This window comes from Trichomycterus rosablanca, chromosome 10, assembly GCF_030014385.1.
Source record: "Trichomycterus rosablanca isolate fTriRos1 chromosome 10, fTriRos1.hap1, whole genome shotgun sequence".
NCBI classification, from domain to species: Eukaryota; Metazoa; Chordata; class Actinopteri; order Siluriformes; family Trichomycteridae; genus Trichomycterus; species Trichomycterus rosablanca.
Window position 1 is genome coordinate 33,653,822 of NC_085997.1, and position 24,848 is coordinate 33,678,669.

Here is a 24,848-nt window from a genome sequence, read left to right on the forward strand (position 1 = left end):
AAGATTATATCAAACACAGTCTTGGACAATTTAGTATCTCTAATTCACCTCACTTGCATGTCTTTGGACTGTGGGAGGAAACCAGAGCACCTGGAGGAAACCCACGCAGACACGCGTAGAACCTGCAAACTGCACACAGAAGGGACCCAGACCGCCCCACCTGGGGATCAAACCCAGGACCTTCTTGCTGTGAGGCGACAGTGATATATCCTAAAGTAAGTGGACTTTGCTCCTAATTATTAAGAAGGTAAGGCCATTTCCTGTTGCAGCATACCTGTGCATCTGTGTACAAAGCCAGACCCGTAAAGACATGGCTTGGTTTGATGACACTACTGTGGAGCCCTGAACCCGACCCCACTGAACACTTCTGGAATTAACTGGGCTGTTGTTTGCAAGGCAGGCCTTTTCTACAAAACAAAACAAAACATGAACACAGAAACCAGAATTTACTGAAACATGTTTATTAGATTTAAAAGCTCCTTCTGCCTCCAGGAGCCACAAAACAGAGGAATGAACCCGAGATCCCCAAATTATCAGCTGTGCTAAAATATATGGTCACCATCTAAGCTCAGAAATGAGGTACTATTAAGTACGAAGTGCTATTAGACTTTTATTATGAAGTATTTGTGTGGAGCATGGATCACATTTTTATACTGTTTTACTACTCCCTTTGTTAGACCTTCATTATTCCATCTAGGTGAAGATTTGAGCTGCTTTTACTCTGAACGATGATGTTTGTAACCACTTATATTAAAAAATTGCTTGTTTTACCTAATTGGCCAACTGAACGTCCAACAGACTTATATAACAGCCCTATTCAGACAAAGCATCTTCTGCTGGACGTTAATCGGGTTCTGATCGGGGTCTCTTAATAAGTTTCACCCTCTTAATGCATTATCTCCCCATTTTCCTCCCGATTTAGCACACTCAATTTTTGTCTTCCGCTGCTGACAGATATCAAATTGCATCCGGAGAGCACGTCGCTGTACACGCCTCTTCCGACACGTGCACAGCCCTCCTTATCTCGCCCCTGCACAGGCGTCTCTTCCGCCAATCAGGGTCCTTACACAGCGTATGAAGACCCACCCACCCACACATAGTCCGGCCCCCACCCTGCAGATACGGTGGCCAATTAGTATCTGCTGCAGGCACCGCCAATTTTGCCCGCCAGATGGCGCCCAGCCGACCCAGCTGGTGGCAACACCGAGTTTCGAACAGAGGAGTTCAGAAACTTGGTGCTGGTGTGCTAGCGGAATATCCCGCTGCGCCACCTGGGCGCAGAGCTCGGATGATTCTGACTGGATTTTCTGGGTCGGGTCTGAAACAGCAGTGAGTTTGGAGTCAGTATGAACATTTTCTTCACTTCTTATTATTAGATCAGATCAGACCTGAAGAGCATCAGTCTGTACAGCGGAGGGTAGATTAGAAGTAGGTGCTTTGCTTTAGGATTTGAGTGTAACTTTAAACAGAAACATGAAACTAACAATTAACTCAAACATCAACAACAAAAAGAAAATATTTCTGCATATTTTACAACTGCTTTGTCCTGGTCAGGGCCACGGTGGGTCAGGCTTCCCCAGAACCACTGGGTGCAGTACAGTAACATGCCCCGCACAGGATGCCAATCTATCGCGGACCCCCAAAAAAATAATAATAAAAAACTAAACAAAACAAATCACCACCCTGCTTGAATTTTCCTTTAATCAGGTAATGAATCAGTCCATGGTAGATTCAACACTTCTGTCCTTCTCACTTCTTCTTTGATTTCTTGCTTGCTGAAGGTTTCTTGGCGTACTTGGCCTCCAGGTTCGACAGGAACGAGTCGAAATCTTTTTCTTTGGCCTTCTGCCTTTGCTATAGAGAGAAAACAGGAACATAAGAAACCGATACTAAACACACCCACACTGCTGTACTTTGGTGCTGATCTTACCCTGATCATGGCTACCAGACTGGCCTCGGAACTCAGTCCCATCTCCTTCTGCAGCTCCTCGGCCTCCTGCTTCTCCTTCTCCGCCTGCAACACAACAGTGAGATGAAGCCTGGTTTATGCTTTGTCAGAATCATGAAGCTGTGTTAAATGACTCTGCGCCAATAACAAGGTCGTTTTGGTAACTCAAACTCATCTGTTATAACTAGGGACCCACTAAACAGGAAAGTGTGCATAATTTCATGGACCTCGTTTATTAAAAGTCACGGGCGGCACGGTGGCAGCACTGTCGACTCGCAGCAAGAAGGTCCTGGGTTAGATCCCCAGGTGGGGCGGTCAGGGTCCTTTCTGTGTGGAGTTTGCATGTTCTCCCCATGTCTGCGTGGGTTTACTCCAGGTGCTCCGGTTTCCTCCCACAGTCCAAAGACGTGCAAGTGAGGTGAATTGGAGACACTAAATTGTCCATGACTGTGTTTGATATTAAACTTGTGAACTGACGAATCTTGTGTAATGAGTAACTACCGTTTCTGTCATGAATGTTTGTTTATTAGGATTTTAACGTCATGTTTTACACTTTGGTTACATTCATGACAGGAACGGTAGTTACTCACTACACAAGGTTCATCAGTTCACAAGGTTATATCTCGGGGAGAACATGCAAACTCCACACAGAAAGGCCCGTCATGAATGTAACCAAAGTGTAAAACATGATGTCAAAAATCCTAATAAACAAACAAAAAAGGAAAGAGCCACATTTCACAGCAGTCATTAAATTACACTCATAAATTGAATGCTAGAACAAATAAAAGCTACAATACAGAGCACAGCTACTGTTATAGTTGAAAATAAACCTAGAACATCCAGCGACGGTGCAAGGCTCCATGTTCTGTCTCAAATACGAATATACCCGTCCGTGTTTTGAACCCAGTCGTGTTTTTAGCTGCTTTAGACTTTTTGACTAAGCGATTGCTAACTGAATTGCTGTAGGATGGTGGTGGTGTGTTAGTGTGTGTTGTGCTGGTATGAGTGGATCAGACACTGCTGGAGTTTTTAAATAGTGTCCACTCACTGTCCACTCTATTAGACACTCCTACCTAGTTCATCCACTTTGTAGATGTAAAGTCAGAGACGATCGCTCATCTATTGCTGCTGTTTGAGTTGATCATCTTTTAGACCTTCATCAGTGGTCACAGGACGCTGCCCACGGGGCGCTGTTGGCTGGATATATTTTTGGTTGTTGGACTATTCTCAGTCCAGCAGTGACAGTGAGGTGTTTAGAAACTACAGCAGGGCTGCTGTGTCTGATCCACTCATACCAGCACAACACACAGTAACACACCACCACCATGTCAGTGTCACTGCAGTGCTGAGAATGATCCACCACCTAAATAATACCTGCTCTGTGGTGGTCCTGACCATTGAAGAACAGGGTAAAAGCAGGTTAAGCAGTATGTAGAGAAACAGATGGACTACAGTCAGTAATTGTACAACTACAAAAAACCTCGAGGTGACACACCTGTTCCCCTGTAAACATATTTACATGTGTGTGTGCATCAGCCTCTATAAAGCACTCACCTTCCTCCTGCGGTTTGTTTTCTTCTTGGTGCTCTCGTGAGTGAAGCTTTTGTAAGCGGGAACGTCCTCGGCATCGACGGCCTTCTGCAGGATGTCCCTGACGCGAGGCTCGTCGTCGTGGCTACAGCACAGCGCAGACTCCATGATTTGGTCCATGTTGCCCTCGAATTGCAGGTAGAGCCTCGTCAGGTCCTGCTTCTCCTCCTTGGAGTCCTTATACTGCTTCTCAAAGTCCAGGATGTCCTGCAGAGTGATCTGGAACAGAAGCACAGAACACAAAGCATGACGGATTGAAGCACGGCATCCTCTTCAGCTGTAGCTCAGTAGTTAAGGTATCGGAATAGTAATCAGAGGGTCGCTGGTTCAAGCCCTGCCACCGCCAAGTGGCCACTGTTGGGTCCCTGAGCAAGGCTCTTAAACCCTCAATTGCTTGAACTGTTTTCAGTCATAATTGTAATTCGCTTCTGATAAATGCCATAAATGTAAATCTTCACAATAAATTCAGTGACATTTTTTAGGGTTTCCTCTCTGAAGATGATCTTTTAGGAAAAGCCTGAAATCTGAAGTGGTGAACCTGCCTCAAAATACCTGCCCCAATAAATCTTTAGTTTCATCATCACACTGGAATATAACCCAGAATTTACATCGGATGCGCCTTGGCCTGACAGCGAGCACACAGAAGAATGAGAATCTTTAATATAGAGGTTTACACAAGCAGTAATTACACACACATCCACAACCAGTGATGGCATAGTTACCTTGAAAAAGTAATCTGATTACTGATTACTCCTTTAAAAAGTAACTTAGTTACTTTATTGATTACTTGATTTTAAAAGTAACTAAGTTAGATTACAAGTTACTTTATTAGTTACATTCAGCAGCTGCCGTAATGCAACTGGAGCTGTGTAGGCGATTGAAGCGGAATAAGAAACAAGAAAGACGCGGAAAACAGAGTCCTCTGTTCACAAGTGTAAGTAAGATAAATAAAATAACATTTTTTAAAGACAAATAAATAACAAAAAGACGATAAATATCCTAAATTTTGGCGAGTGGGTTTTGTGATGAGTCTGTAACTATGGTGACTATGGTGATATTACGTCCGAAATCACTACTTTCATACTGAAAAGTATGCAGTTATTATTCATTTTTAAGCATTAAGCATTTATTAAGCAGTACACGAAAAATATCCGAATAATTTACTGCTTGGGCAGCATTTTTTGTGTATGCGAACACAGCACACTTTCGTTTTTCGGTTGTCACTACATTATAAATGTCACCGCGTCACCTGCAGCTGTGGACACGACAGGCAAAACAAAACCGCTAGAAGTATGCCAGCTTGTAAGCTTGCGAAGGCGCGTTCGGCTTCGTGCAACGCTCGCGAATTTAGTCTCGCTGGAAGTATGCTGAGGCCTTAAGTATGCGATTCCGGAGACGCAAAAAGAAAGCAAAAATATATCTTTTTACTAAGGAAAATGACAAAAATAGTAACGCACAGTAACTTGGATAAGTAACTTTAATCTGATTACTGGATTGGAAATAGTAACGCGTTAGATTACTCGTTACTGAAAAATGTGGTCAGATTAGAGTAACGCTTTACTAAGTGACATCAGTGTCCACAACTGCAGGGACCCGGGTTTGAGTCTCAGCAGTACCGCTGCCAATTAGCCCTGTCTGAGGGATAGAGGGTCGGCTGGGGGTTCACCTCTGTGTCTCCAGAACTGAAATGCCCACCGATTGGTCAAGGTTGAGTGTCATGGGCCCCCAATTTGGTGCAGCGGGATAATCCGCTAGCACACCAGCACCGAGATCCTGAGCTTCCGGGTTCAAATCTCGGCTCCGCTACCGGTCGGCTGGGCGCCCTCTAGCAGGCATATTTCGCCTCCAGTCTGCTGTGCGAGGAAAAACGGACTAAGGGGTAGGGGTGGGTTTATAAAATCGATTTTTCGATTCGAATCGATCTTTATTTGAATGATCCGATATCGATTCATATAAACGCGAGATCGATCTTTTAAATGAGCCCCTTTTTACGGTGTACACGGAAATCTGTTACCTTCTTTAATCTCGCGTGACCAGCCGCTGTTTTTTCGTGCAACGAGATCTGACCTGCACATCAGTTCAGCATGGCAGAAGCTCCAGTAATGAATATCTGGTTCACACTACATGATTTCTGCCCTGATTTTCGGCGACTGGTCGGCACTAGATTTGCCGGCTGGGGAGCAACTCGGCTCTTAATCAATGTGAATCAGCGAGGGGAATCAGCGAGGGGAAACACATGGGAGAGGTTGTAAACAAGTGGAGCAGGAGCATAGTTATCGTTCTCTACAAAACAAAATATTTATTAACCTCCAACTTCAGAACAATCCCTGTTGGTCGTGTTGCCAAATCCACTCAGATTCCTTTATTTTTTTCTCTTTGATATTACGCTGCTCATCAGCGCACAAACTTTGATCGCTCGCTACTTGTTGGAGTGTATTTTTGGACATGGTTTCATTAAACCGCTCGTCACTTCTCACGTGTTTTCGTGACAAAACGTAGTTTGGGAGACCAGACCAGTGTTCTTTGTACAATTATCACATTCGTTCTCTGTACATCTGTACATATTTAAACAAAACCTGTTAATGTAACTCAAATACGCCTAAATGTGTTGAATCGAAATTGAATCGAAGATCGAATCGAATCGGGACCTTGTGAATCGGAATCGAATCGATCCAGGAAATTAGTGGCGATACCCAGCCCTACTAAGGGGTGGGGTTACCAATGCTGTATAAGAACTGCCTAGGGCGCCTGTACAGAAAGTGGAGGAGTGCAGAGATTGGGGCGTGGCTCTCCGTACGTGAAGCCGACCTCACGTGAAAACCCACCAAGTATGGGTGAATAAGAAGGGATTGGTGAACTGCGCTCACAGCGGAGGGAGTGTGTGGCAGCCAAATATACACCCTCCTTGAATGCCCTTGGGGTCCCTAGCAATGGATTGGCTACGCTAAATTGGAAGAAATAAGTGGGAAAATGCATAAAAAAGAGGTTGAGTGTCATGTGACGTTGAATATAAGTAAATTAGGTCAGACTTTGATCTTATATCTGTGATTTTTTACATTCGTTGGTCTCATGCACATCAGAAACGAGTTAGTCGTGATGAGCGTACATCACAATAGATCTCACTACAGTCCTGAGCTTTTTAGCAGGATCTAGATCAGATCATCCGATCTGACCTGGCGTAAACAGTGTTTGAGCCAGATGTTTTACACCTCTGGAAGACACAGTGGTAATTCTGTACCTTCGGGAATAATCTTCTCCAGTGTTCTTCCCAGTTTCGGTCCCGAGTGAGACAGTCCGACTCTTCATCCACTACACCCTGTTCATCATACACGGCTCTTTGTTCTTTATCACTCAGCACAGCGTAGACCTTCCCTAATATCTGGAAACACATTAAATATCTAACGTTAGGGCAGATCAAATACACACATGAAAAAAAGAAAAGGATTTAGAGAAACCACAATAAATCGATCGGCTAAAACCCTATCTTGGTGTATTTTTGTGCAGCAATAGAGCGTCCAGATTCAAAACCCAAGCCTTTTAGGTCAGTACGAAGGGCACAACATCATTCTATGTAGGGCACTCTGCAGTCTATATGAAGTGATTTAGGATTCATCCTGCTGGCTACAGTCTTCACGGTTTATTTCTTTTACGGTTAACAGACGTTGATTCTGGTCAAGGTGGAAGATGAGCATGCAGATGAAAATCAAGTGCAGATTAGCCTGAGAGTAGGCCGAATGTGGATCCACCTGTGCATTGTGGGAAACAAGTCCTCACTATGATTCAATTCTCCAACTAGGCCTCATGTACATCCTGGATGAAAATGTTAATTTTTGTTGTTAATGTTAGCTGACGTTAGTCATTTATTTGGTCTCTGGTTCAGCGTCTACATACTTTTGGCCATATATAGACTAGATAATAATTTTGCACCTGAAATTTTTTGGTTGCGTGTTCATCATCAGGGGCTCTGTCGGGATGAACCTGCATGGAAACTTTATAATAACCACGCCGAAGTTCTGCATCCGACGCTTCCTTCATCACACCGAGCACCTCGTACAGGTTGGAGGTCTTGAAGAGCTCCTGGCACTGCTCCAACAATCCCATCGCTGGTCCTGAAACAAAACCATCATTACATTAACTACATGAGCAGTCTAAATGATCAACACCACATCTGTAAGGGCCGAAAGAATGGGTCACAAATGTATGTGAATGCCCTCTTTGTGGAGGCTTTATGTTACATCTTGTATAGAAAGAGTAAGATGCATTGTTTGCGTTGCCTGGGTCGCGTACAAAAGCATGGACAAAATGTGGGTCGCTTAAAAGAAAGTTTGAAAAACCCTGTATTAGATTATAATCAACATTAAGTGGCCTTAAAACAGCAATTAACAAAACTCCACCAAGGCCAAGTAGTGGGTGCCTGGACTGCAGGAACATCACTTCGATGATTGTTAAATATGAGGCTATTTTACATGATCAAGTGCACCCTATGGTGCAAAAGCTCTTTCCTGGTAATGTTTGTAAGATTGGTCTGATGACCACCAGGATCAAGTCCAGATTCTTCCATGTTCTCAGCTTTATCTCTCAAATAACTGAGAAATTTTCCTCCTACAGAATCTCTTGCATTAGAGTCTAATGCAAAGGTTCAGACACAACACACACGGCACTGACAGCTCATTTTTATAAAAGGTAAGAAGATGTGGGATGTTATTATTACTGTTAAATGTTTCGAGATAAGAACCATCAGTCCATAATCTAACGATATAAAATTCAATATCACAAGCCGCTCAGGTGGCGCAGCGGTAAAGTACGCTAGTGCACCAGAGTTGGGGTTCTGAATACATCGTATCGAATCTCAGCTCTGCCTCTCCGACTGGGCTGGGCGGCAGCATGAACAACGATCGGCTGTTGTTCAGGGTTAGAGGGTAAGAGAGTCGGATCATAGGTCCTCATAACTGGTGCGACCGCGGCCCCTGCTGGCTGACTGATGCCGCCTGCACAGGGCTGAGGAATAATGCTGATGGGGGTCTGACCCTCTGTACACAGCGTCCATTAGTGTATGAACTCGACTCGTGCAGGTGAAAAATGCAGTCTGTACTGATTGCGTACCGGAGGGGGAGCAAGTCAGTTCAGAGGCGTCCTCAGTCAGCGGTGAAGGGTCGAATCAGTATAGAGAACGCAATCAGGGTAACTGGACACGACTAGATTGGGGGGGAGAAAAAAGTGGGTAAAAAATAGATTTAAAAAAATAATAATTCAATATCAGAATTACTCAGAATTATAAAAATAAGTAAACACAATCATTATGTACAACTAATCATAAAGGCACGTGGGTAGCTCTGTCGCCTCACAGCAAGAAGGTCCTTGGTTCAAGTCCCTGGACTGGTCCCCGGTCCTTTCTGTGTGGAGTTTGCATGTTCTCTCCGTGTCTGTGTGGGTTTTCTCCCACAGTACAAAGACGTGCAAGTGAGGTGAATAGCAAACAGAACTGTCCATGACTGTGTTTAACATTAAACTTGAACTGATGAATCTTGTATAATAAGTAACTACCTGCCCTGTCAATAATGTAACCAAAGTGTGTAAAACATGACGTTAAAATCCTAATAAATAAATAAATAAACAACTAATCATAAATATGTGACATGAGTGTTGTCAGTATATCAGTAATGGTGAATTATACATTTTAGATTAATCACTTTAAGAGCATTTAAAGTTCAGTTTCCAGTTTATATATTGTTGTTGTTTGTTGTGAATCAGTTGATGAGTGAATCATGTAAATCGAATCATTATCAATATGAATCCTAATATGATTCAGAGAAACAGAAAGTCTGAATCTTCTGTTCTACACAGCTACATTAACTTCACCTGGTTACCGTTCTGAAATAATGAACTTGTAATAATAATGTTAGTATTTAATGTGAACACTTACCTTCTATAAGAATATAAACAGAGATTTAATCGGACGGAGTGCCGGAACGTTTCTGTGCTGCTGAAGCTAAAGTGAAATAATCGCCTCAGAACCGCGAAGACAGTTTAGCGCGCGCGCAACGGCTGTGTTTCATATCACACCACAATCCCTACATAGGGGACCTAACAGTTTTCTTAATGCTCATGTGAATACTGCGGGCAGAATATCTAGTGCACTTCTGAACAGGTTAGCGTCCGCAATAAACGTCGCCCAATAAAAGTCTACATAATATTTAGGAAAATAAAGTATTTAATTTAATAAAATATGAAGGTAAAATGTACCATAACACAGCTTAAAAACTTCGCTCTCTTTTAATGTTTATAAAAATCATTGAATTGTATTATTTATAAATTCCTGCCTTAGTTATTTTTATTTATATTTTATTTCTAATGCTTTTATTACCTCGAGCAATTTTAGTTAATTATTATCTAATTTTCATTGTGTACTTTATATTTTGGCTGTGATTTGATGTAATCTTATGTAATATATGTTTTAAAAAGGGATTTAATTCCATTAATTAAAACAAAAAACGAAAAGAAATAAAATTTATATACATTAAAATTATATAAAACAGAAATATATAAAATATTAATAACAATGAACGACTTTGGTATTGTTGTATCATGATTTGTTATTAAAGATTTGTAGATTTATTAGTAGTATGTTTTTAACAGCAGAACGTTAAAGAAACGTTAAATGCATTTAAACCAATGTTTCATAGTTAGTTCAGTTCTTAATATAATATAATATAATATAATATAATGTAATGTAATATAATATAATACAATATAATACAATATAATATAATATAATATAGTACAATATAATATAATATAATATAATTCATTCGAATAAAAATGAATAAGATAAATAAAAACGAACAAATAAAAATGAATAACATAAATAAAAATGAACACATAAAAATGAATAAGATAAATAAAAATAAACAAATAAAAATGAACAAATAAAAATGAATACAGAAATCCTTGGGATGAAAAGTGATAAAAAAAAACTTTTATTTTGAAAAAGAATAACCCGGATGCAATAGTCACATGATCTTGTACTTTCTCTAAGGACTCCGAATGTGTCCAAAAATATTTGGACGGGATCATTTATTAACTTGAAAACAGTGTTAATAGTAATTAAAGTGAATAATATTGTGTATAGATTGTATATCATCAGTAGAGAGAGTGAGTGAAAATGAATGAGTGTATTTGGGTACAGAGTGATGTGTCCTCAGTACTACAGGCTTTAATTCAGTGTGCGGTGGGTGAAATGTATAAACTGTTAGAGGAGCAATCCACGTTTATTATAAACCTGCAGGAGGAGCAGCAGGAGGAGCAGCAGGAGGAGATCAGAGCTGGAGAACAACTACAGTCTGTGATAGAGGAGCAGATCCAGCACAGGATGGTAAATTACTGATTTATCAACCATCGGAACCACAACAGAGCACTGAGCACATGATATATACATCTACACTTCTTTATAGTCTATCTATACCCTAGTTCTTTGTTGTCTGTCTATAAAGTCTATCTTTATAGTCTTTCTATACACTAGTTTTTATAGTATATCTATACAGTCTATCTTTATATTCTATCTATATAGTAGTTCTTTACTGTCTATCTATAAAGTCTATCTATCTTTATAGTATATATACAGTGTATCACAAAAGTGAGTACACCCCTCACATTTCTGCAGATATTTAAGTATATCTTTTCATGGGACAACACTGACAAAATGACACTTTGACACAATGAAAAGTAGTCTGTGTGCAGCTTATATAACAGTGTAAATTTATTCTTCCCTCAAAATAACTCAATATACAGCCATTAATGTCTAAACCACCGGCAACAAAAGTGAGTACACCCCTAAGAGACTACACCCCTAAATGTCCAAATTGAGCACTGCTTGTCATTTTCCCTCCAAAATGTCATGTGATTTGTTAATGTTACTAGGTCTCAGGTGTGCATAGGGAGCAGGTGTGTTCAATTTAGTAGTACAGCTCTCACACTCTCTCATACTGGTCACTGAAAGTTCCAACATGGCACCTCATGGCAAAGAACTCTCTGAGGATCTTAAAAGACGAATTGTTGCGCTACATGAAGATGGCCAAGGCTACAAGAAGATTGCCAACATCCTGAAACTGAGCTGCAGCACAGTGGCCAAGATCATCCAGCGTTTTAAAAGAGCAGGGTCCACTCAGAACAGACCTCGCGTTGGTCGTCCAAAGAAGCTGAGTGCACGTGCTCAGCGTCACATCCAACTGCTGTCTTTAAAAGATAGGCGCAGGAGTGCTGTCAGCATTGCTGCAGAGATTGAAAAGGTGGGGGGTCAGCCTGTCAGTGCTCAGACCATACGCCGCACACTACATCAAATTGGTCTGCATGGCTGTCACCCCAGAAGGAAGCCTCTTCTGAAGTCTCTACACAAGAAAGCCCGCAAACAGTTTGCTGAAGACATGTCAACAAAGGACATGGATTACTGGAACCATGTCCTATGGTCTGATGAGACCAAGATTAATTTGTTTGGTTCAGATGGTCTCAAGCATGTGTAGCGGCAATCAGGTGAGGAGTACAAAGATAAGTGTGTCATGCCTACAGTCAAGCATGGTGGTGGGAATGCCATGGTCTGGGGCTGCATGAGTGCAGAGGTGTTGGGGAGTTACATTTCATTGAGGGACACATGAACTCCAATATGTACTGTGAAATACTGAAGCAGAGCATGATCCCCTCCCTCCGGAAACTGGGTCGCAGGGCAGTGTTCCAGCATGATAATGACCCCAAACACACCTCTAAGACGACCACTGCTTTATTGAAGAGGCTGAGGTTAAAGGTGATGGACTGGCCAAGCATGTCTCCAGACCTAAACCCAATAGAACATCTTTGGGGCATCCTCAAGCAGAAGGTGGAGGAGCGCAAAGTCTCGAATATCCGCCAGCTCCGTGATGTCGTCATGGAGGAGTGGAAAAGCATTCCAGTGGCAACCTGTGAAGCTCTGGTAAACTCCATGCCCAGGAGAGTTAAGGCAGTTCTGGGAAATAATGGTGGCCACACAAAATATTGACACTTCAGGAACTTTCACTAAGGGGTGTACTCACTTTTGTTGCCGGTGGTTTAGACATTAATGGCTGTATATTGAGTTATTTTGAGGGAAGAATAAATTTACACTGTTATATAAGCTGCACACAGACTACTTTTCATTGTGTCAAAGTGTCATTTTGTCAGTGTTGTCCCATGAAAAGATATAGTTAAATATCTGCAGAAATGTGAGGGGTGTACTCACTTTTGTGATACACTGTATATATATATATTTATATATATATATATATATATATATATATATATATATATATATATAAATTCTATCTATCTTTATAGTCTATACACTAGTTTTTATAGTATATCTATACAGTCTATCTATCTTTATATTCTATCTATAAAGTAGTTATTTATTGTCTATCTATAAAGTCTATCTATCTTTATAGTCTATCTACACACTAGTTTTTATAGTATGTCTATTCAAGACTAAAATGATTTGTAGTTTGATCCACAGTAGACCTTATATGGAAGTTATATAGGTCTTTAGGTCTGTCTGTATCTAAAATACCATCAGCCCAACATCTGATACATCCCTGACCCTCACATGCACCATTGTTTGGTGGTGGTGGTGGGGGGTCATAATGTGTATAAATGTGTGTGTACTGTATATGTTTACATTAAATAGTTTTTTATCAGAAAATGTTTTTGTTCCTGCAGAAGCAGTTTGCGTCAATCATGGAGATTTTGGGAAACGAGGCTCTGGGGAAAATCATCAATCTGATGGATGAGACTAAATCCCTGTTGGATTTGGAGAGCAAGATGGTTTTGGTGAAAGGGACAAAACATCCAGGCAACATCCTGAACATCCTCTCTGCTGGAGGCCTGGGTAAAAATTTTGCTCAATATGTTAAAATCTGTTAAAATAGTGGATTTCATGTTGATGTACTTTTTACCATCTTCCACTATGTTTATCTTTCAGAGGAGGAACATTCGTACGATGGATGTCGAAGAAACTCGGAGGGGAAAAACAGAAATGAGGTAAAGAGAGCGACTATTAGGATGTTTTGGTGGCAAATAGAACGCCGTGAGCAGCAATATACCCACCTCAACTGCAATCAGGGATCCCCCAGCAGCAGAAGACTAATTGACTACACTAAATTGGGGAGAAAATGGGAGAAAAAAAATGAATAAATGAAATAAATTATGAACCTAGATTATCATGAGCAGCAGATTTGATCTTTTATGCCGGCTGAGTCTTAATGCCAACCATGCGCCAGAAATGTAAATTTTAAAAGTTGGCATTCGTAGCCTAGCGGTTAAGGTACTGGACTAGTAATCAGAAGGTCACTGGTTCAAGCCCCACCACTGCCAGGTTGCTGCTGTTGGGCCCTTAAGCAAGCATCTTAACCCTCAATTGCTCAGGCTGTATACTCTCACAGTACTGGAAGTCGCTTTGGATAAAGGCATCTGCTAAATGCCGTAAATGTAAATGTAAAAGAGAAAAGGAAAGTAAACAAACAAACTGCTCCAGCAATTTCAGGCACTGAGTTAAAGAAACGCAGTTACTTGAGCAGGATGAAAAAATCTAAACTAAGCACGTGATGAACAGTTAAGATTAAAAGATTGTTTTTAAAAGGAGGGTGTTAATCAAAAATGAATAAGTTCAGATGGGAGAAGAATAAAGTCCAAAGATTTTCTAACAGCCTCTGTTTTTAATTGAACTTTGCATGTTTAGTCAAAAAGTTCTAGGTTTTTTGGGGGGGATTTCTCTTTTACATTTTCCGTATTTAGGAGACACTTTGATCCAAAGTGAACTACAGTATTAAGTCTAAGCATTTGAGGGTTAAGGGCCTTGCTCAAGGGCCCAACAGTGGCAACCTGGCAGTGATTGGGCTTGAACCAGCGACCTTCTGGTTACTAGTCCAGTACCTTAACCGCTAGGTTACAACTGTCCTGTATGATGCTCTATCTAATGACTTTCTAGAACATTTCATAAGAATGTGACTGCTACTTTATTTATTTATTTCATTTTTGTGCCTCTATAAATGAGAACAAAAATTCTAATGATTTATTACTAATGAGCGTTGTTTTAGATTTCAGATGCTGAAGAGTCTCAACATCTCGAATCTGCCTTCACCTCAGCGTCCCTGAAAGATCAATCTGGAAACGATGATGTGAAGTCCATTGTTTCAGGTAAGATGAGGATATTCAGTCCACATGTGTTTTTAAAACAACTGTTTTCCAAATCATTATGTCTGAGCAGAAGGCCTGTAGGTGCTTTTATACGAATATGAATCCTTTATTGTCATTGCCCCCCCCCCTTCCTCCGGGTGCAAGAAAAACAACAACAGCAAACGATAATAGCACTATATACAAATATAAATATAAAACAGCACTCAAACAAAACGGAAGCAGGAAAAGAAGCTATTGCACGTCTGTTATTATTATAGCTATTGCACATTTTCTGTTCTTCAAAAAGTTTCAGTATTTTTTTTTTTACTCTACTTATTAACAATTTCTAAAACAAAATGACATCACTTTTCTACATTGTCACCTTCCGATGCATTTTTTTAGCGATGTACCAACTTTTTAAAAAATGTTATTTTCTCCCCATTTTCCTCCCGATTTAACACTCAATTTGTCTTCCGCTGCTGACGGATACCAGATTGCATCCGAAGAGAGCATGTCGCTACACACACCTCTTCCGACACGTGCACAGCCCTCCTCTTCTCGCCCCTGCGTTCTGCACAGGCATTTCTTCCACCCACACATAGTCCGGTCGCCCCCAGCCCCCTCCCCCCCAGATCCGGTGGCCAATTAGTATCTGCTGCAGGCACTGCCAATTATGCCCGTTAGATGGCGCCCAGCCGACCGGTGGCAACGCTAAGTTTCGAACCGAGGAGTTCAGAATCTCCTCGCGCTGGTGTGCTAGCGGAATATCCCACTGTGCCACCTGGGGCCTTCGTACCAACTTTTTAATGCCATCAGCAAGAAATGTTTTTGGCTGAGCCTCTGCGTAGCCACTGATGCAGCGCTGCTTCCACATCATCATCACATGAAAACCTTCTTCCCCTTAAAGCTTCTTTGAGCGTCCAAAAAGGTGGAAATAAGATGGCGCTATATCCGGACTGTAAGCTCTCTCAGTCTTTCAGACACGACCAACCAAAATATAAAAGTTCAAGAAACTTTTTGAAGATCCCTCGTATATAGAAACATTTTATACTGTGTTTGAGCTCCACTTGTTTTTATTAGCGACACTGCTGATTATCAGACATGATCTGCTACTTTCAGGTCTCAGCAGGTCACAGCGTCTCGGGATTTTTACTTGGCTGCTTCAGAACGGTTTATTTTGAGTCGCTGACATGCCGAACATGCTTTTGTATTTTGCATCTCTGTCCTGCTGCATGACCCATTTACACCTCAGCTTCAGCTCATGGACTGATCATCCTAGTTTCCATCTAATGATATTTTGATATACAGTGGAATTTATTGTTTCACTACCTACAGGTTCTTACTATGAATTGCTAATTATTATGTTATTCACATTATACGCTGCTGTCTGCTGGGGCAATGGTATCACATCCAGTGCTTCACAGAGGCTCAAAAAATTAATGAAGAAGGCTGGCTTGGTCATTGGAGTTAAGCTATATTACTTGGAAACCGTTATGGAACGTAGGAAACTTAATAAACTTTTAACAATCTTGGACAATGCCGTACACCCCCTCTATTCAACAGTGAAGGCACAGAAATATATATATATATATTATACATCGTATTGTGTTTTACTTATATTTGTATATAGCAGTACCCTTTTATATCCATTCCTTATTGTTTTTCTATTTTTTTGTATGGTTGTGCAATATGTATAGAGTTCTGTGTTTCTGATGCTGTAACAAAAAAAACAAAACAAAAAAAAACTGTCTGTCTGTTTATCTTTCTGTCTTTTTCTGTCTGTCTGTCTGTCTGTCTTATCTGTCTATTTATCTGTGTGTCTGTCTATTATTTTTCTGTCTATCTGTCTTTATCTGTGTCTGTCTATCTATGTATTTCTGTCTGTAAGTCTGTCTGTCTAGTTATCTGTGTGTCTATCTATCTAGTTATCTGTGTGTCTATCTATCTATCTATCTATCTATCTATCTATCTATCTATCTATCTATCTATCTATCTATCTATCTATCTATCTATCTATCTTTATCTATATATATCTGTCTATCTATCTATTTATCTATCTGTCTGTCTAGCTGTCTATTTATCTGTCTGTCTCTCTATATATCTATCTTTCTATCTATTATATGTTAGTCATATCTTTATCCTTAAAAGTTTGGAGATCAATCAGTTGGTTTTTCGTGAATATCAGACAAGCCCTGGTGTTTTTTTTTTGGTAAGAAGTGTTTTCTTTAATGCTACCCATCGAGTCTGCTGAGTTTTTGCTTGAGTGTATTTTGTATTATTGGTTCTCCTGGGTAATTCACCATTGTGTCAAGTTTTCTTTATTTGGAAATAATCTCTCACTGGGGTTCAGTTGATCCCTAGAGGTTTTAAAATGGCTTTGTAACCCTTTCCAGCCTGATGTTTTTAACAACAGATGCATTTTATGTTCTGAGCTTCATTTAGCTTCATTGTTCTTCTTGACCTTAATGACTGAGTCGTCAATCAAGTTTGATTAGATTTGATTCGCGCTTGCTGTTGAAACTGACCCGAGCTTGTTTTTATCTCTCTTAATGACCCTCGTGTTTCTTTAATTAGGGTTTGTTCCTCTCATTCCAGGTCACCTAAAACTCATGCAAACACCAGGAGAAAACAGCGAAGAAACGGGGAGCACCACGGCTAGACTGGACGGTGTAACGCTTGGAGAAAACAGCTCTTTTATATGCTGTGAATGTGGAAGAACTTTTCTCACCATTAACGAGCTGAGATCTCACCAGCAGGTCCACAGTGGGGAGAAATCGTTCAGTTGTGTTCACTGTGAAAAAACGTTCGTCCACGAGGAAAAACTCGCCAATCACCGCTGCATCAATGCTGAGGAGAGACAATTTGTCTGCGGGATCTGTGGCAAATCCTTCAAAAAAGCCACACATCTAAAAACTCATAAGTTAATCCACACTGGCGAGAAGCCCTTCAGCTGCGATGTGTGCGGCAAGAAGTTCAACGTGGCTCAGAACCTCACCAGGCACCAGCAAACCCACAGAGAACAGAAAAGCTTCACGTGTTCCATCTGTGAGAAGAGCTTCTCACGAGCCAAGACCCTGCTCACCCACCAACTGATCCACACCGGGCAGAAACCCCATTCCTGCGACGAGTGCGGACGAGCCTTCCGACACCTGGTGAACCTGCGCAACCATCAGCGCATCCACACCGATCTGCGCCCGTACGCCTGCGACCTCTGCGGCAAGGCCTTCCGACACTCGGTCAACCTGAAGATCCACAAGCGCATCCACACCGGAGAGAAGCCGTTCACCTGTCAGGACTGCGGCAAGAGCTTCAGCCAGCAGAGCAGCCTGATGTCTCACAGCCGCACCCACTCCAGTCTCAGGCCGTTCGGCTGCAGCTACTGCAAAAAACACTTCAACAACACCAACAGCCTGAAGCTGCACGAGCGCACCCACACCGGCGAGAAGCCCTACATCTGCGACGTCTGCGGGAAGAGCTTCATCCAGGGCAGCCACCTGCGCACGCACAAGCGCCACCTGCACGCCGGAGGCAAGCAGTTCATCTGCGACAAGTGCGGAAAGCGCTACGCGGACCCGCGCAACCTAAAACTGCACAAGTGTGTGTATGCATGAGCGCAAGCACGTTTTAGTCAGGATTGATTTATGCTAAGTGTGCTAGTGATGCTCGAGACTTTTCTTATTGCCACCAAAGACGTTTTGAAGTTTTAGTTGGCAGCAGGGTGTGGCTGAATTGACTGGGTAGACGTGCAGTTCCCCTGCTTTACTGGCAGATGTTTATGTTGTAGTTTTTGGGCAGTTAGTCTTCTGCTGCTGGGAATCCCGATTGCATTTGAGGAGGGTATATTTTGCCTGCTCCACGCCCCCTCTGACACGTGTGTAATCCCTCAGTTCCTTTTTTTTTGCTTGTGCCTCTGCAAATTTACACGAGGCTCATCCACTTCTGCACAGAAGCCTCGGCCTGCCAACCAGGGTCCTTGCATGGCGTTTGCAGGCCCCACCTTCTTAGTCCGGTCTTTTTCCACCCAGCATACTCTGTGGCCATTTTTTGTCTGCTGCACTAGTGCACTGCCAATTATGCCCGCTATATGTTGCCCAGCCACCCGGTAGCGGAGCTGAGTTTTGAACCGGGGTGTAATATCCCACTGCACCGCCCGGGCGCCAGTCTGTGGTTTAGTACATCTGGTAATGCAGTGGAATTGTATGTCTGTCCCTCACACCCCTTCATGTTTGCTGTCCGCATGTACAACCAAAAACCAAGAACTGGTTTAAATTAGGAAATATTTTGGCCACAGGTGTGTGTGTGTGGATGCTCCAGTCCAGCGTGCTTTGAGTTGTACATTACACCAAATATGGGCGGCACGGTGGCTAAGTGGGTAGCGCTGTCCCCTCACAGCAAGAAGGTCCTGGGTTTCGATCCCCAGGTGGGGCGGTCCGGGTCCTTTCTGTGTGGAGTTTGCATGTTCTCCCCGTGTCTGCGTGTGTTTACTCCAGGCACTCCGGTTTCCTCCCACAGTCCAAAAACATGTGAGGTGAATTGAAGATACAAAATTGTCCATGACTGTGTTCGATATAACCTTGTGAACTGATGAATTTTGTGTAATGAGTAACTACCGTTCCTGTCATGAATGTGACCAAAGTGTAAAACATGACGGTAAAAATCCTAATAAACAAACAAACAAACATTAGACCAAAAACATAATTTACAATGTTTTACCACAGACAGCAATATTCAAAGATCTCAAATGTACTTGAGGGAGGTCTCAGGTGGTGACGGTGATGGACCTTTGCTTTTGAATATGAAATTCTAGTATGTGTTACAGTGTATCACAAAAGTGAGTACACCCCTCACATTTCTGCAGATATTTAAGTATATCTTTTCATGGGACAACACTGACAAAATGATACTTTGACACAATGAAAAGTAGTCTGTGTGCAGCTTATATAACAGTGTAAATTTATTCTTTCCTCAAAATAACTCAATATACAGCCATTAATGTCTAAACCACCGGCAACAAAAGTGAGTACACCCCTTAGTGAAAGTTCCTGAAGTGTCAATATTTTGTGTGGCCACCATTATTTCCCAGAACTGCCTTAACTCTCCTGGGCATGGAGTTTACCAGAGCTTCACAGGTTGCCACTGGAATGCTTTTCCACTCCTCCATGACGACATCACGGAGCTGGCGGATATTCGAGACTTTGCGCTCCTCCACCTTCCGCTTGAGGATGCCCCAAAGATGTTCTATTGGGTTTAGGTCTGGAGACATGCTTGGCCAGTCCATCACCTTTACCCTCAGCCTCTTCAATAAAGCAGTGGTTGTCTTAGAGGTGTGTTTGGGGTCATTATCATGCTGGAACACTGCCCTGCGACCCAGTTTCCGGCGGGAGGGGATCATGCTCTGCTTCAGTATTTCACAGTACATATTGTTCATGTGTCCCTTAATGAAATGTAACTCCCCAACACCTGCTGCACTCATGCAGCCCCAGACCATGGCATTCCCACCACCATGCTTGACTGTAGGCATGACACACTTATCTTTGTACTCCTCACCTGATTGCCGCCACACATGCTTGAGACCATCTGAACCAAACAAATGAATCTTGGTCTCATCAGACCATAGGACATGGTTCCAGTAATCCATGTCCTTTGTTGACATGTCTTCAGCAAACTGTTTGCGGGCTTTCTTGTGTAGAGACTTCAGAAGAGGCTTCCTTCTGGGGTGACAGCCATGCAGACCAATTTGATGTAGTGTGCGGCGTATGGTCTGAGCACTGACAGGCTGACCCCCCACCTTTTCAATCTCTGCAGCAATGCTGACAGCACTCCTGCGCCTATCTTTCAAAGACAGCAGTTGGATGTGACGCTGAGCACGTGCACTCAGCTTCTTTGGACGACCAACGCGAGTCTGTTCTGAGTGGACCCTGCTCTTTTAAAACGCTGGATGATTTTGGCCACTGTGCTGCAGCTCAGTTTCAGGGTGTTGGCAATCTTCTTGTAGCCTTGGCCATCTTCATGTAGCGCAACAATTCGTCTTTTAAGATCCTCAGAGAGTTCTTTGCCATGAGGTGCCATGTTGGAACTTTCAGTGACCAGTATGAGAGAGTGTGAGAGCTGTACTACTAAATTGAACACACCTGCTCCCTATGCACACCTGAGACCTAGTAAGACTAACAAATCACATGACATTTTGGAGGGAAAATGACAAGCAGTGCTCAATTTGGACATTTAGGGGTGTAGTCTCTTAGGGGTGTACTCACTTTTGTTGCCGGTGGTTTAGACATTAATGGCTGTATATTGAGTTATTTTGAGGGAAGAATAAATTTACACTGTTATATAAGCTGCACACAGACTACTTTTCATTGTGTCAAAGTGTCATTTTGTCAGTGTTGTCCCATGAAAAGATATACTTAAATATCTGCAGAAATGTGAGGGGTGTACTCACTTCTGTGATACACTGTATGTAGAGGAGTTCATTTTACTTATACTTCAAAGATAACTGATTTGACCTCACTGCATTTGCTTTTTTGCCTGTTTTCTCAGAACAGATCAATGTTTAAAAACTGACAAGTAAATAAATGAGTTAAAATAGACTTTGTTGGGCTGTCTAAACATAAGTGTGGAAAACAGTGGCTGCTGAATCCTGCATATTTGTCCTGCTTTACATTCACATGAACCTTTATAGGGTTCAGTGCAAACATTTAAATACATCAAAAGTTGAGATGCAGTTCATAAAGTAATACAAACACAAGCTGCTTTCTGAGCATTGCGGCAGGAGTGTGAGTGTGTTTATCTGCGGTTTGTCATGGCAGAGCAGGTAAGAAAGTCAGAGCTTAAAGTTCTTAAATGGGCTGTGAACCGATTCACTTAAAGAATCAATGTGAGGACACAGTGAACTGATTCCCTGAAAAATCAACGTGAAGAGGCTTTGAACCGATTCACTAAAAGAATCACCCTGATGAGGCTGTAAACTGATTCAATGACTGAATCAACATAAAGAGGCTTTTAACTGATTCACTAAAAGAATCACCGTGATGAGGTTGTGAACCAATTCATTTACACAATTAACTTGAAGAGGCCTTGAACCGATTAACTAAAAAAATCACCCTGATGAGGCGGTGAACCTTCTTCTTCTTTCGGCTTTTTCCCTTTTTTCAGGGGTCGCCACAGCGAGTCATCCTCATGATCGCTCATTGATTTGGCACAATTTTTATGCCGGATGCCCTTCCTGACACAACCCTCCCTAATTTATCCGGGCTTGGGACCGGCACTTCAATGCACTAGTGCATCTAGCGGCTAGGTATCTATAGGTCAATTCAGTGTTTCCAATTAACCTGGTGGCATGTTTTTGGACTGTGGGAGGAAACCGGAGTACCCGCAGGAAACCCACGCGGACACGGCGAGAACATGCAAACTCCGCACAGAAAGGACCCGGACCGCCCCACTTGGGGATTGAACCCAGGACCTTCTTGTTGTGAGGCGACAGTGCTACCCACTAAGCCACCGTGCCGCCCTGATGAGGCGGTGAACCAATTCACTTAAATAATCAACTTGAAGAGGCTTTGAACCGATTCACTAAAGGAATCACCGTGAAGAGCCTTTGAACCGATTCACTACAGGAATGTACGTGAATAGGCGTTAAATCTATTCACTAAAATAATTTACGTGAATAGGCGTTAAACCGATTCATAAAAGAGTCGTCCCTAAAAGTCTTGAACCGATTTACTATCAGAATCAACGTGAAGTTGCAGTGAACCGATTCACTACGAGAATCAACGATTCATTACAGAATCAGATTTAAAAATCGAACGTAGCTTTATTGGGATGACAAAATATGGACATTCGTGTTGCCAAAGCTTGGTAACATATTTAGGAAATATCATAAAATATAAAGTAAAATAAAAATAAAAAACAACAACAATAATAATAACAGTAATAGAAAATATACAACATATATAAAGTTACAGGTATACATATAAAAATGTAAGAAAAACAGTGCAAATGGTAATAACAATTTAAAAGTGTCATGAACTAAATTTAAGCAGCAATAAGAACAAAAGTGTGTGTGTGTGTTTGAGTGTGTGTGTGTGTGTGTGAGTGTGTGAGACATGGATGGTCAGTAGGGGGCGCTGTGTAACGCAGCCAGTGGTGACGTCAGTATCAGCTGTACTGTGATTCAGGGAAAATCAGTCACAGGATCTTCAGCACTGATACAGAGAAATACTGTTATGTACCCTCATATATTCCTTTATCTGCTGTAATAGAGCGTGATATAGCTTGTTATTGCGCTCATATGCAGTGTAATGTCGGTTATTAGAGCATGAATAGAGTGATAAATGTGAATATCGCTTGTGTAGTGGCGAGTGATAATGAGTGAATGAGGTGATCTGCTCTGGATCTGTAGAACTGGATTCGTTATAACTGTCACATCGGTTACAGGTAAGATTCGCTTTTATTTCTCTATATGTCGCTTTATTAAGGTTAAATTAAGGTGTAAATATAAATAAACGACGTTTTAGCTGTTGCTGGTCGTGAGTCCAGGCCGGTGTGAGTGTGTTTACATGTGTAGCAGTTTAGCTTCAGTGCTAACTGTATGAGTTACAGCAGCTGCTTTACCCTGGTTCTCATCTACAGCATTAAAACATCACATTTACTCCAATTTATCTAAACAATATATCACAAAAACATCGTTATATTTACATTTGATCTCTTCATTTGTCTACTTAAGTAGAAATCAGGACAAAATGCTGTGTCACTTTTACAGGAATCTCTAAACCTGGTGCTGAATGTGGTTCTCATGTGATGATTTCAACTTCTGGCTCCTAAATGAAGCTTCACATTCACATGAACCTGTAAAATATCACAAAAATGCCTAAATCCTGCATAAAGCTGGTTAGAAATAGGATGGTTAGAATTCTGACAGGTCAGATATTACAGACATCCTCTAAAAACATTGTGGGACGGTGGCAGCCTAGTGGGTCAAGCTTTGGGTTATCAATTGGAAGATTGTTGGATTAAATGCAAGTGTTGGACCCTTGAGCAAGGCCCTTAAATCTGTCTGTTCCAGGGGCTTTACGGGAATCTATAAATCAGTTGCTGAATTTCATTTTCTTGTGATGATTTCCATTCATGTTTGAACTTTTGGCTCCTAAATGAAGCTTCACATTCACATAAACCTGTAAAATATCACAAAAATGCCTTAATCCCATATAAAGCTGGTTAGAAATTGGATGGTTTGAATTTTTACTGGCCAGACATTATAGACATCCTCTAATATTTTGTGGAACAGTGGTAGCCTAGTGAGTAAAGCTTGGGCTATCAATCAGAAGATTATCGGTTTGAATCCAGGCTGTGGTATGTAGCCACTGTTGGACCCTTGAGCAAGGCCCTTAAATCTGACTCCAGCTTACAAACAAGCCAGCTCCTTCTTCAGCTAATATATTAAGAAAATAAATGAATTTGATAATATACACGTGAAGTCAAAAGTTCCTTCATTTAAGGCAGTTAAAAATCTGAAAAGAATTTATTTGGAAAATTCAGGCATTTTATCTGTCTGATTTTACTGCACATTTCAATTATTGAACATTAGTGTACTTAGTGTAAATCATGCTGCGACACTTTACTGGAATCTCTAAATCAGTAGCCTTAATCCTGTATAAAGCTGTAGGCTGGTTAGAATTCTGACTGGTCAGGCATTACAGACATCTTCTAAAAATGTGGGACAGTGGTAGCCCAGTGGGTAAAGCTTTGGGCTATAAATCAGAAGATTGTCTGTTCGGACTGTTGGACCCTTGAGCAAGGCTCTTAACCCTTACTGCTCCAGGGGCACCAAACAAGCTGGGATATGAGAAAAAAAAATGTAGTAGTACTGTACATGTGTAGATGTACAGTGTATCACAAAAGTGAGTACACCCCTCACATTTCTGCAGATATTTAAGTATATCTTTTCATGGGACAACACTGACAAAATGACACTTTGACACAATGAAAAGTAGTCTGTGTGCAGCTTATATAACAGTGTAAATTTATTCTTCCCTCAAAATAACTCAATATACAGCCATTAATGTCTAAACCACCGGCAACAAAAGTGAGTACACCCCTTAGTGAAAGTTCCTGAAGTGTCAATATTTTGTGTGGCCATCAT

General features: G+C 41.6%; 3 protein-coding genes and 1 long non-coding RNA gene across 7 annotated transcripts in view; 3 read left to right on the top strand and 1 right to left on the bottom strand.

The window, feature by feature from the left end:
* Window positions 1-445: 445 nt before the first annotated feature.
* Window positions 446-9,546, bottom strand: dnajc9 (DnaJ (Hsp40) homolog, subfamily C, member 9). 2 transcript variants are annotated; one of them, XM_063003205.1, is made up of 7 exons: window positions 9,462-9,522; window positions 8,642-8,733; window positions 7,466-7,647; window positions 6,777-6,917; window positions 3,503-3,757; window positions 1,931-2,014; window positions 446-1,854 (listed from the first exon to the last, which is right to left on the bottom strand). In XM_063003205.1, the coding sequence occupies exons 3-7, from the start codon at window positions 7,637-7,639 to the stop codon at window positions 1,750-1,752; spliced, it is 759 nt and encodes a 252-aa protein (XP_062859275.1). In that variant the 5' UTR covers window positions 7,640-7,647; window positions 8,642-8,733; window positions 9,462-9,522; the 3' UTR covers window positions 446-1,749. The 2 variants fall into 2 exon arrangements, with proteins under 2 accessions (XP_062859275.1, XP_062859276.1); XM_063003206.1 differs by lacking the exon at window positions 8,642-8,733 and having other exon boundaries at window positions 9,462-9,546.
* Window positions 9,547-13,541: 3,995 nt separating this feature from the next.
* On the top strand, window positions 13,542-17,335 carry LOC134321551 (uncharacterized). Its single transcript, XR_010013876.1, has 3 exons — window positions 13,542-13,576; window positions 14,632-14,731; window positions 17,306-17,335. It is a non-coding gene; the product is annotated as an uncharacterized LOC134321551 (long non-coding RNA).
* A 219-nt stretch (window positions 17,336-17,554) lies between these two features.
* Window positions 17,555-18,321, top strand: si:ch211-207i20.2 (uncharacterized protein LOC568537 homolog). Its single transcript, XM_063003974.1, has 2 exons — window positions 17,555-17,590; window positions 17,653-18,321. Exons 1-2 carry the CDS (start codon window positions 17,555-17,557, stop codon window positions 18,319-18,321), a joined length of 705 nt encoding a protein of 234 aa, XP_062860044.1.
* Window positions 18,322-22,890: 4,569 nt separating this feature from the next.
* ccser2b (coiled-coil serine-rich protein 2b) overlaps window positions 22,891-24,848 on the top strand; it is a 76,205-nt gene continuing 74,247 nt past the window's right edge. For all 3 annotated transcript variants that reach the window (XM_063003207.1, XM_063003208.1, XM_063003209.1), the window contains exon 1: window positions 22,891-23,143. The gene's annotated coding sequence lies outside the window, so the exon portion shown is untranslated. The remainder of the gene's footprint in view (window positions 23,144-24,848) is intronic.